General features: G+C 39.5%; 1 protein-coding gene and 3 non-coding genes across 6 annotated transcripts; all 4 read left to right on the forward strand.

The window, feature by feature from the left end:
* EIF4A2 (eukaryotic translation initiation factor 4A2) lies at window positions 1-10,005 on the forward strand. 3 transcript variants are annotated; one of them, XR_011600480.1, is made up of 12 exons: window positions 1-52; window positions 3,510-3,552; window positions 3,647-3,779; window positions 4,020-4,159; window positions 5,851-6,019; window positions 6,177-6,286; window positions 6,497-6,640; window positions 6,923-7,060; window positions 7,513-7,602; window positions 7,818-7,897; window positions 8,440-8,541; window positions 9,198-9,288. XR_011600480.1 is itself a non-coding variant. In XM_070944981.1 (11 exons), exons 1-11 carry the CDS (start codon window positions 24-26, stop codon window positions 9,340-9,342), a joined length of 1,221 nt encoding a protein of 406 aa, XP_070801082.1. In that variant the 5' UTR covers window positions 1-23; the 3' UTR covers window positions 9,343-10,005. The 3 variants fall into 3 exon arrangements, 1 of the variants encoding a protein (XP_070801082.1); XR_011600481.1 differs by having other exon boundaries at window positions 8,440-8,537; window positions 9,198-9,284; XM_070944981.1 differs by lacking the exon at window positions 8,440-8,541 and having other exon boundaries at window positions 9,198-10,005.
* LOC139318913 (small nucleolar RNA SNORD2) lies at window positions 3,875-3,945 on the forward strand. The gene has a single exon (XR_011600563.1). It is a non-coding gene; the product is annotated as a small nucleolar RNA SNORD2 (small nucleolar RNA).
* Window positions 6,318-6,447, forward strand: LOC139318898 (small nucleolar RNA SNORA63). The gene has a single exon (XR_011600549.1). It is a non-coding gene; the product is annotated as a small nucleolar RNA SNORA63 (small nucleolar RNA).
* On the forward strand, window positions 6,676-6,854 carry LOC139318911 (small nucleolar RNA SNORA81). Its single transcript, XR_011600561.1, has one exon. It is a non-coding gene; the product is annotated as a small nucleolar RNA SNORA81 (small nucleolar RNA).
* Window positions 10,006-12,089: the final 2,084 nt, after the last annotated feature.

Raw genomic sequence — 12,089 nt, forward strand, 5'->3', positions numbered from 1 at the left:
AGGAGAGCGGCAGCAATCGGAACATGTCAGGCGGATCCGCGGATTACAGCAGGTATATTCTGGCGCGGGCGAAGAGAAGACGGCGGGGAGGTTTTTGAAAAGAAGCTTGTTTAGGGCGAGGGTGGTCCGGGATGTAGTGTGACGAGAACAAGCCGGGTTCCTAGAGGCGGCCGCCGCGGGGAGGGTCCCTTTCAGGCTGCGCTTCCTCCTCCTCCTGCCCTTGGGATAAAAGGAAGAGGTCTTCTCCCTCGCCAGTGCCTCAAGCGGCTTGTCTGGGAACTGAGGGGGGTTGACGATTAAAAAAAAAACCCGACCGTTGGTCTCGAGCGTGCAGTAGATGGCCTGTTGCCCTCCCTTCGAGCGACCACATGGTCTCGCCCAAGCGGTTTCGCCTCTGGGCAGTCGGCCGCCTCGGACGAGTCCATTTTCGGGTGGGGGGGAGAAAGAAGAACAGGGAGGGGCGGGGCTGGTAGGCCGTTGGTTTGCCGGCAGCCTCGTCCGTCACCGGCGTGCGCTCGCGACTTAGAGAGGGTGGAGCTCTCGCGAGAGTTCGGCGGACTTTTTTTGAGGGGCGGGGTGGGGGAGGGGAAGAGAAAGCCCGGAATGGCGCGGTGATAACGTTCCCCGTCCACGTTTTCCTCGTTTGGCCAATGATTTTCCCCCCATCGCCCCTCTTGCATGCGGCCCTTCTCTCCTTCCTCCTCTTCCCAACGTTGCCCGTTTTCTTCATTCCACGAGACGGTCGTTTTGGGGTTCCACGTGGCCGTGGTTGCCTGGGCAACCCAGTGAATTCTTTTTCCCAGGTGGAATCCTAAATTGATTGGATCTGCCATGCTGGGCCCCGGTTTAGTCGAAGAAAATAATACATAAGGATGAGTGTGTTTTCATAATCTAGGCATCTACTTGTTTGATTATTAAGCCTAGGGTGTGTACACAATACATAGCTATCATTGTCTTGCCATTTCTTGTGTGAGGTGATGAGAAGTTCTCTTTTACCCCCAAAAATCCCCCAGTAAAATTGGGAAAGAGTCCCAAAGGTGCTATTTCAATAGGCAACTGGACTTTCTTTTTCTTGGAAGAAGAATCGCTTCTGATCTTCAGTTCTTGAGAAATGAAAGTCCAGTTGCCTTTTCAAAAAGCACCTTTGAGACAACTATGACCTGGATGACTTGAGAATCTCCATAGATATTGGGAAAAAGTGTATTCTTTTCTAGGACTAGATTTTAAAGGCAAGAGAAATAGATTTAACACTTCAAAGTGTTTTTGGAGAACACAAAGAAATGTAGCCAAATACTTTATATAGATCACTGCCAAGTATTATGGCAGAAGCAGAGCAACGTATGCTTTGCTGTATTTAGAACTTTGACTTCCCCAGAGTATTACTATTCGCATCGGAGATGAATGCAGAACATTTGAAAGCTTGCTTTTTTTCTCAAATGAGAGAAGGATGAGTGATGGCCAAATGCACACCATAATGTGATTGAGGCTTAAATATTTCAATGCATACTGATTTTCATAGCACCAGTGAGATAGTAAATATAGAACTGCAGTAACAATTGCCAGTTGCTATCTTTTGTCCCAGACTATTCTACAGACAACCCAGAGTTGTGAGGATAACATAAAGCAGGGAAGGTACTTTTGAGGGCACCTGGACAGGTAGTCCATAATTAAATGCACTCAAGGCTTTAGAAGAGGTATATACAAGTACTCCTTGGGCCCAAAATTTTTGCTGCTAAATGGGGTTTGCCTCATTTTACAACCTTTCTTGCCACAGTTGTTAAGTGAATCACTGTAGTTAAGTTAGTAACATGATTAAGTGAATCTGGCTTCCAAGTTAATTTGGTTAGACGGTTGCAAAGGATGATCACATGACCCCTGGACACTGCAACCATCATAGTTGCCATGTGTCTGAATTTTGATCACATGGCCATGGAGATACGGCAATGGTTGCAAGTGTCATAAGTCACATTTTTCAGGGCCATTGTAATTTTGAATGGTCACTAAACAAATTTGTAAATTGAGGACTATCTGTATATTTTGAGAAGTCATGCATTCCTAATGTACACTAAGCAAAGTACTAATAGTCCTTGACATATGACCATAATTGAGCCTAAAATTTCCTTTGTTATGCAAATCAATCATGAGTTTTGCCCCATTTTATTTTTATTTATTTATTTATTTATTATATTTCTATACCGCCTTTCTCCCGTAGGACTCAAGGCGGTGTACAGTCAAGAAAAATATAGACACACAAACATCATAAAATTGCTAATTAAAATTATTACTTAGTTTGGTCAATTAAATAAAACCCAGAATTAGATAACATTTAAAAAATCATTCACATGTTCATATGTTTAGCCCCGCCTGTTGGAACATCAGGGTCTTGAGGGCACGGCGGAAAGCACGGAGATCAGGGATATTCCGTATCTCCGGGGTCAGTTCATTCCAAAGAGTTGGAGCCCCCACAGAGAAGGCCCTCCCCCTGGGAGTCGCCAGTCGACATAATTTGACTGACGGTACCCTGAGTAGTCCCTCCCTGTGAGAACGAACTGGTCGGTGGGAGGCTATTGGTGGCAAAAGACGGTCTCGTAGGCCCAGGTCCTAAGCCATGGAACGCTTTAAAGGTGACAACACCTTGAATCGCACCCGGAAGACCACCGGGAGCCAGTGCAGCTCGCGTAGGAGAGGTGTTACATGGGCATAACGAGCTGCGCCCATAATGACCCGCGCGGCTACATTCTGGACCAGTTGGAGCCTCCAGGTGCTTTTTAAGGGGAGCCCCATGTAGAGAGCATTACAGTAGTCCATACGGGAGGTAACTAGGGCATGAGTGACCGTGCGCAAGGTGTCCCGATCCAGAAAGAGACGCAACTGGCGGATCAGGCGAACCTGATAAAAGGCACCCCTGGCCACAGCCGTCAAATGATCTTCTAAAGATAGCCGTGAATCCAGGAGGATTTTATAACCTTTCTTGCCATGGTCATTAAGTGAACCACAGCTAAATTAGTGATAAAATTGTTAAGTGAATCAGGCTTCCCTCATTAATTTGACCTGACAGAAGATCCCACAAAATAACCATGCGATCCCAAGATACTGTAATTGTCAAAAATAGCCAATTGCCAAGCATTTGAATTTTGATCACATGACCACGGGGATGCTGCAAGAGTCATAAGTATGAAAAGGGCTCATAAGTCACTTCCTTCTGTGCCTTTGAACAGTCACTAAATGAATGGTTCTAACGCAAGGTAGTGTGCTAACAGTACAAGTAGATTGGTGAGAAAGAAAAGTTCTTCAGTGGAACTACTTATAATTTTAATGGTATGATGTATATGATCATATGAGTGATTTAGTAATGTTAGCAGAATCATGAAGCAGTACACTTAACTGTTGATTAGATATGGCCTTAGCAATAATTACTGCATATTTGACAACTTTCAGATATGTTATATTGATAAGAATTCAAGAATGCTTAAATGTGGTTAACAATGTGTGCTTCTCTTATTTGATAGAGACCATGGCCCCGAGGGAATGGATCCTGATGGTGTCATTGAGGTTAGTATGTTAGTGATAGTAATAGTTGTTGTTTTTTTTACAAGCGTGCAGAAAGATGATGAAGCATATTCAAATTTACTTTTTCTTCTTGCAGAGCAATTGGAATGAAATTGTTGACAATTTCGATGACATGAATTTAAAAGAATCCCTTCTGAGAGGAATTTATGCCTATGGTTTTGAGAAGCCTTCAGCTATCCAGCAACGTGCTATTATTCCATGTATTAAAGGTAAGCCACAGTGAAGATTTTTTTTAACAGCAGATACCAAGTTTTGGTCTGAACTGATCTGCCTTGGGTGGAAATACAATTCATATTTCCTTGTGAAGTGAGATGATGGTATTCCATCTTTCGGGACTGACCTAAAAATGGAGACTATTTGTAACTCTGATCACTTGAAAAGGAACTGTACAGATAAATTGCAACCTTAATGTGTTGTGTGAGAGCAGTAAATATCTATCCTTTTTTTAGGGTATGATGTGATTGCTCAAGCTCAGTCAGGTACTGGCAAGACAGCCACATTTGCTATTTCAATCCTGCAACAGTTGGAGATTGATCTCAAGGAGACCCAAGCACTAGTATTGGCCCCCACCAGAGAACTGGCTCAACAGGTATCGATAATGTAGTTGAAAAAGCTGCTTACATGTTGCATAGGTTTCAAGTGTCATAACATAACAGCAGGATTTCTTGCAAGTTTGTAATGACTGCTCATTGCCTGTGGTTAATAAATATGGAAAAGGTCAAGAGATCAGATATGACTGAGGCAGATAATGGAATGAAGTGCAGTAATAGCTGTGCAGGAACTTAAGTGGAAATTGTTAAAATGAAACAAAATGCAAACAACTTCTCTGAGGAAAAGTACTCTTAGAATGCATGTAGATTCTGCAACATGAAAATACCTGTGTGCATGTAATCAGTTTTTCTCTATGTGTGCAAATTATACTGTGTCAGTCTCTTGGCCTCTATTTTGAACTGCGTTTTTGCAGAGCTATACTTAAAATTTTATTAAATTATTATTTTTTATTTTATTGATATTCAGTCTTTATTATTTTTACAAATAAGGCAGTGAACTTACCCAACAAACATTCCTTTTCCTATTTTCCCCACAACAATCCTGTGAGGTAAGCTGAACTGAGAGAGACTGGCCCAGGGTCATCCATTTCATGGCCAAGCAGGGACTTGAACTCAGGATCTCTTTCTAATCCAGTGCCTTAATGACTAGACCAACTGGCTCTCTAAATACTATAATCTGGTGATGATTTTGAAGAAATTGAAGGCCAGTTTTACAGCAATACTGTGCTATGCTTTTGTTGGTGAAGGGGAAATGTTCATGCAGAGACTAACCTTAGAAAAACACTCCTAATGCATCTGAGCATACACCTAAAATGCAGTTAGGCATCTACTCACCTTGTACTACGTAATAGTTATTCCTTGAGGACAAAGCAACAAGTCCAAAGTTGCAGTAGATAGCTTTTTTGATCATGTCAGCTGCATAAATTGTTATGCATCAACATCCCTGATTTTAGAATGAGGTGTACAGGACATTTCAAGTTTCCACATGTTTCAAGTTCAGAATAGCTATCCTGAACTTACTGAAGGTATTCAGCAATAATGTCCTGAACATTTTTGGGAGAGCTCTTAAGTTGACAACATTTCTGGTGATATTTGAGGGGGGCCTGTTTTTGAACTTGAAATGTTCAAAATGTAGACCTCTGCTAGTGTTTTATCATCTAATAAGGAGGGTCAGTTTTATCTTGCTGACTTAACTGATAATTCCAAAAGATTACATTGATTCTGCTAGTCTATAGAGAAGTGCCTGATGCTGTCAGCTTTATTTTATAGAGCTTTATTTATAAATTCCCTCTTCATGCAGCATCAGTTGACATTCTACAAATATGGTATTTGTGGGTAAAGAAAGGTGGTCAAATCTCATTTGATGAGCTTGCTCATCAAATAGGAGATATGTGCCTGTCAGTTTTATATTAAGAGCCGTGGTAGCACAATGGTTAGAATGCAGTTTTGCACATTGCAGGTTAAGTCACTGCTCACTGCCAGAAGTTTGATCCTGATTGGCCCAAAGTTGATATAACCTTCCAAGGACGGTAAAATGAGGACCCAGATTGTTGGGGCAATGGGCTGACATTGTAAACCGCTTAGAAAGGCTTGTTAAAAAGCACTATGAAGCGGTATATAAGTGCTATTGCTATATTATGAACCCATTGGGAAACTGGCCAATGGAAACACAGTAGAGACACCCCTCCCCCAAGTAGTAAAATTCTAATTGAGATTGATGTCATTTCAGATCCAGAAAGTTATTTTGGCACTTGGAGATTATATGGGCGCCACTTGTCATGCTTGCATTGGTGGTACAAATGTTCGCAATGAGATGCAGAAGCTCCAAGCAGAGGCTCCCCACATTGTGGTGGGAACTCCTGGACGTGTATTTGATATGTTAAATAGACGCTATCTGTGTAAGTATTTCAATGCTGATTTAAAATCTCTCTAGGATATATCAAATGCATTGGTTTAAAAATTAATGATTTTGTTACTTTTAAGTAAAAGTAAAATTTTAATAGTGCAAAATATTATAAGAATCCTTAAACGGAGTCTGGTTTTTTTTCTTTGTAGCACCTAAATGGATCAAAATGTTTGTCTTAGATGAAGCAGATGAAATGTTAAGCCGGGGGTTTAAGGATCAGATCTATGAAATTTTTCAGAAGTTAAGCACAAACATTCAGGTAAAGTGAAACTTGATGTAGTCATGTAATAATGCAGGTAAAGTTACAATGTAGCTGTGAAGTGCTGTGTTGTCGTTCCCCCTGCATAAAGCAAAATTGTCTCTATTCTATCTTTGTCTGTTTTGATCCTGTAGCAGACAAAGACGCTTGGTTTCATACATTCACCTCTTAACCTTTGGGCAGACTAATCTGTTAATTTTCTTGAACCAGGTTGTATTGCTCTCTGCAACTATGCCAATGGATGTGTTAGAAGTGACCAAAAAGTTCATGAGAGACCCTATTCGTATTCTAGTGAAGAAAGAAGAATTGACCCTTGAGGGTATCAAGCAATTCTACATTAATGTGGAAAGAGAGGTAAGGAAGATGATGAACCAGTTTGAAGCTAGCTTGACTTCTTGTTACAAGCACTATGCTAAAACTGCACAAGTTGGGGTATTTCCTTGGCTTTTGTGGTAATGCTAGCACGGTACACACAAGAAGAAGAAGAAATGCACTGAATCGAGTGTGACTTGGGTGGACCTCTTTCTTAATGTCCAGTGTCCTAGTCTGGAGACTTGGTGCAACACTATATAGTGCTTAAAGTTTTATTTTGCACTGTTCTTTTATGTGCTTATGATCGCTTCCTTAATTTCACAGGAATGGAAGCTGGATACCCTGTGTGATTTATATGAAACTTTGACTATTACCCAGGCTGTTATTTTCCTCAATACAAGAAGGAAAGTAGATTGGCTTACAGAGAAAATGCATGCAAGAGACTTCACTGTTTCTGCTCTGGTAAGAATTTATCTGAAGATAGGTTCTATGATACTGTTCAAAGGCAAAATATTGGGACATGCCCTTTTTTCCAGTTCTCTAAGCTATATCAAGGGTAGTATTGAAAGGCTGAGAAAGTACTTCAGTCTTGCCCCAAACTTCATGAATTTAAATGTAAAACATCAGAACTCACATTGCAGTTTCATCAGTAGGTCCTTAATTTGTTTTAGGTATTGGTCCTTCGGTGAGTGACTACCAGATTCTCTTAGAAATAATAAAAAAAAATACTGGATTATGCTTGTATCTACTGACTGTCCTACCTGCTCAATTCCTCTTGTCTAGTTCACAATATAATACAGTAAAAGATGCTAGCTTATTTGAAAGGCCTGCATTTTTTTAATTGACTAGCAAAACTCGAAGTAATAAAAACTGATTAACATTAACTCTCTTTGTATTATAAAAAATCTCTACAGCATGGTGACATGGATCAGAAGGAGCGAGATGTTATCATGAGAGAGTTTAGGTCAGGATCAAGCCGTGTCCTGATTACTACTGATTTGCTGGTGAGTTTCAATAGTCATTGAGCTTAAACTGATTTATTTGATGTGGGTCATTGTAACATGAGTTTCCCCAAGCTGTTGGCAGAGCCCAAGTCCATGCCATGCCATGCTATGGACTTGCTTAACTGCAGCATCTTACTATATTATCCAGCAGAATTGAGATACCTTGACCTCCAGGCTTGAAGTGTGCTGTTCAGTGCTTTGCCTTTGTTTTACAGGCTCGTGGCATTGATGTGCAGCAAGTATCGTTGGTTATAAATTACGATCTGCCAACCAATCGTGAAAACTATATTCACAGGTAAGTTGCATTTTTGAATTTCAATTCTGAAGTCTTACTCTTTCCATCTTCAAACCTCCCTCGCTTTCTTGCATTATATAACGTGTGTGTGTTTATTGTGCGCGCGCATAGTGTGTTGAGGATGGGAGGGGCAGAGCTTCTTGATTAGCCAATGAAACAAAACAGTGGGAAAACTTGTTTATTCAATTTTTGATAATTACTAAAGATATTGAAGACTGCTAAATTAACATTCTTAGTTAGATGCTTGAAGTTTGCAAACATGTTCTAAAGAAGTTGCCATTGTGTATTATTGTGATTTTAGGAAAACATGTTCAGAGGTTTGCGCTTTTCATAAAGTTGTTGTTAGCTTAATATTGCTTTATTGGACATTTCTTTGTGCCAATGCCTCCATTGCCTCCTTTGGTTCCTCTTACAGTGGGATTCTTTCTCTGGTGTCTTCTAGTAGAACTTTAAATTTACCTCCCTAAGCTGTTGTCTATCTTGGTGGCTTTGTCCGTAAATGAAGTAAATTGTACCTTATTACTTGATACAAAAAAATACAGGAGTCGCTAGCCCAGTTGATGACGAGATGGTGCTCAGAAACGACGACGTAATTTAGGACGTGGATTCGTAAGCGGCACACTGTTTGCATAAAGAGCGAGTTGGTATTTATATACTTTTCTTTTGTAATGACTGTTGTGAGCTATGTTTGTCTTAAAAAGCTCTTAATGGTTTGACCAGGTAGAAGCAGAAGTTGTGGGTTTGTCAACCTGTAGATCTACTGTGTGCCCAGTACTGTTTAATTTTTAAGTTGTTTGTTTTGACAGATGGTGATAAGTTTTCCCACTGATGAATAAAGTTTTTTTGTCTCTTTGAAAATACAATATTAACTCTTGGCTTTTAAGAACTGCAATTGGAATGAGAGTCTCTGATTTAAAACAAGCTTGGTAATTTGGAGGCTGACATCAAGCTCTGTCCGTGTTCAGAAGAAATGGTGTGGGAGAACTTTTTGCCAAAGTTCTCCAAAATAAGGAGGGAATGAGATAAGCAAAATTTTTATTTGGAAGTCACGTTGAATGTAATATCCTGTCTACTCTACACCAAAACTGAGAAGCTGTTCTATAATCAAAGTATTAGTCAATATTTGCTATGTTTACTTTTAAAACGCTCGGCCCAACAAAATAGCATAAGTGATTGTAATAACATTAATCTGGCAATGAGCGTCATTACTAGTTTCTGGCTCCCTCACCCCAAAACAGGTTTTGTTCTTTGTCAAAAAAGAAGACTGGAGTAATGTTCGATGTCTTTGCTTTGTTTGCAGGATTGGTCGAGGTGGTCGTTTTGGCAGGAAAGGTGTGGCTATAAATTTTGTCACTGAGGAGGACAAGCGGATCCTTCGGGATATTGAGACTTTCTACAATACTACAGTGGAGGAAATGCCTATGAATGTGGCTGACCTCATTTAATCCCTGGGATGAGATGTTTTTGGAATGCAGTGCTCGCTGTTGCTGACCAGGCGATCCACAACGTGCATTGTGCTTCTTGGGGGATACATTGAATCTTGTCTCAATGCTCATTACGGATCAGAAATACAGATTTTTGATAAGCAAAGCGACATTTTGTCGTGAGCTTTTGTGGGGGAGAGCCATTGGCTTTCTCCTCTTTAGGGTTTAGACTGTTGGGGTTGGGTGGAAAGTCATGGGGTCTGTACATTTTTTCTTTATTAGAAATTTATTTCCTAGTTCTGTAGAAGTGGTAGTGCTAGATGTTCTTTATCATTTAATAATTTACTTATGGACTAAAAGATATAAGTGCTGTATAAAATCAGCCAATTATGTTAAACTAGCATACCTACCTTTATTGTATGTTATAATCCTATATTAGAGTAAATTGGAAAGGCCTTTCAAAATGACTAATCTTTTATAAGAACATAAAAATGCATTTTTGTTTGGTATGTATTTATTGAATAAAGTATTTAATTAGTGTTAAGTGTGATCTGGACCCTGTTGCTAAACCCTGCAAGCAATCATTACTATTGTCTTAGTTAGGGTTTAAACCCATTAAATTGCCATATTGCACATGTCTTAATGAAGTTTGAATGTTCAATAAAATATTATATATTCACTTCATTGGATGAACTGGATGCTTTTTGGAAATTGGCAGTGCAGTTCTGGGTTTCCGTTTTCAATCTTTATACAAGACTGCCAGGTATGCAAGTGTGCCACATTCAACTGTACATAATAGTAGCAAATTATTGATTTGTGTTCTACTGTCTGTCTAGTGGAGCTAGTGGTACATGTAGTCTTCATAAATCATGCCAGTCGTTAAGCAGTCATCAAATGTATATAAATAGCTGTAAATGCTGGCATAGTAGAGGGCAGCCATCATGGCTTCAAAACCAGGTAATAAGTAACTCTGGGGAGATAGGTTGTAACTTTGATCAGTCACTAAGTGACCAGGCATCAGTCAAGGACTAACTATACCTAATGTTGAGTGAATTCACCATCTTCAGTTGTATTAGCACATAGGTCATCTACAGATAGTAGATAAGTAATGGAGATCTTGTTCAAGCTGACACCAAACTGCTATTTCATCAGTACTATAGAGTGATTAGACAAACCAATCTCTGGGTATTGTTGACCACTTTAATTACAAATTTATTCTATTTGTCTATTTAAGAATGCCCAGGAGACCTAAGGCTTTGCTTTCTCTGCTCAAAAATAAATTATTTTAAGTGAGTTGGAGGATGCTAAAGACCAAGCTTACTATTACTCTGTACTAATGCAAAGTTTGACTTGCCTGAGTAGTAGAGAAATGTATAGAACATCTCCAATTTTCATAAACCCAGAAGCACTTTGAGCAATATGTTTATTCAGGTTAGTGGAAAACTATTGGCCAGGTTGCCAATCTTGTTTCACTATTTTTCCTATTTATTGCTGTTCCTAAGTATTTTATCACTACATTCTAATGTTTAAAAGCTGCCAAGACTGCTGAAATGTTGACTATAAAATTGTGTTCAATGCTTAAGATGTGGTTTATTTAATTGAAAACTTAGTGGTCTAAAAATTTAAGTTAACCTAAATTTCAAATGATCAGAAGCATGCCTTCACAATTACAGGCCTTACCCTTTTGTGCTGGAAGAGTGATGTCATAGTGGGAGGAGAGCATGATGGGTTACATCAAGCATGCAGTATCGGTTTCTGTCATTCTATTTTTGCTTTAGTTTAGCCTAATATGTAGTTTGCATTGATTTGATTTTTAAGATGGGCAACTACTACAAACATAAAACTGGAAGTTGAAATACAAAAATTGAGAAGGGTTGGAAATGACAATACTGCAGCAAAACAAGCTTGCATTCTGGATACAAAAAAGAATTTCCAAAGAAAAGGAGAAATCAAGCAGTTGTTATATAGGGGAGGGTGTGTGCAGACAAAGGCCAGCTGTGTTACATGTGGTCAAGTTTTGGCAAAACTAGAGATTCTCAATCATCCAGATCATGGTTGTCCCAAAGATGCTTTTTCAGGAGGCAGCTGGATTTTTTCTTTTGTAGACATTTTGCTTTTCATCCAAGATGCTGCTTCATCTCTGACTGGATAGTGGGGAATGGAAGGATTTATATTCCTTGTAGACAGCTGGTCATTTGCATCCTTTTAGAGCAGGGCTGTCAAAACTCCAGCTAGGCTGGATCACATGCTGGCCACCCCCCCCTACTGGTTTAGTGAAGGGGCAGAAAAGTCCTGATATGTCACATGATGCCGTGGAAACACGAGTTTGACACCACTCTTAAGAGGATCGGTGAAGCACTTGGAGGTTTCTCTCTGTTCTCTGGGTCACCCAAGTAGTAGTGCTGGTTGAGTTTTGGCAGAATTAAAATCTGAAGAGATGTCTGAGGATGACTAGCACACAACTGGTGCTTTCTACTTAACATGGATTTAAACTTACCTTGCATCTTCCATTCATCTCTAACATCTGTCATAAAGCATCCTTGTTTCTAAAACAAGTTCGGTATATTTAAATATTTTATGATCTGGTGCATTTCTTAATTTCTTTCATGTCTTAGACTACTAAAACCAAAATTTAAATGCTTTTTTTTTTTTCAATTTCAAGAAAATGACAATTTTTTTAAAAAGTATTTACCAATTTTATCAGATGTTCCACAAATTTGATGGGGGCCTCATTTAAATTTAAGGCTTTAGGATTAGGTTTTATAGGA

The sequence above is a fragment of the Pituophis catenifer genome, unplaced genomic scaffold, assembly GCF_029215685.1.
Source record: "Pituophis catenifer annectens isolate HBS135680 unplaced genomic scaffold, rPitCat1.0.hap2 SCAF_6, whole genome shotgun sequence".
In the NCBI taxonomy this organism is placed as follows: Eukaryota; Metazoa; Chordata; class Lepidosauria; order Squamata; family Colubridae; genus Pituophis; species Pituophis catenifer.

Excerpts from the sequence above, each read along its gene's own strand:
- EIF4A2 (XM_070944981.1), top strand. The coding sequence starts at position 24 with ATGTCAGGCGGATCCGCGGATTACAGCAG. Across the intron at positions 7,061-7,512 it reads ACTTCACTGTTTCTGCTCTG|CATGGTGACATGGATCAGAA; the intron begins GTAAGAATTTAT and ends AAATCTCTACAG. Across the intron at positions 7,603-7,817 it reads TGATTACTACTGATTTGCTG|GCTCGTGGCATTGATGTGCA; the intron begins GTGAGTTTCAAT and ends TTTGTTTTACAG.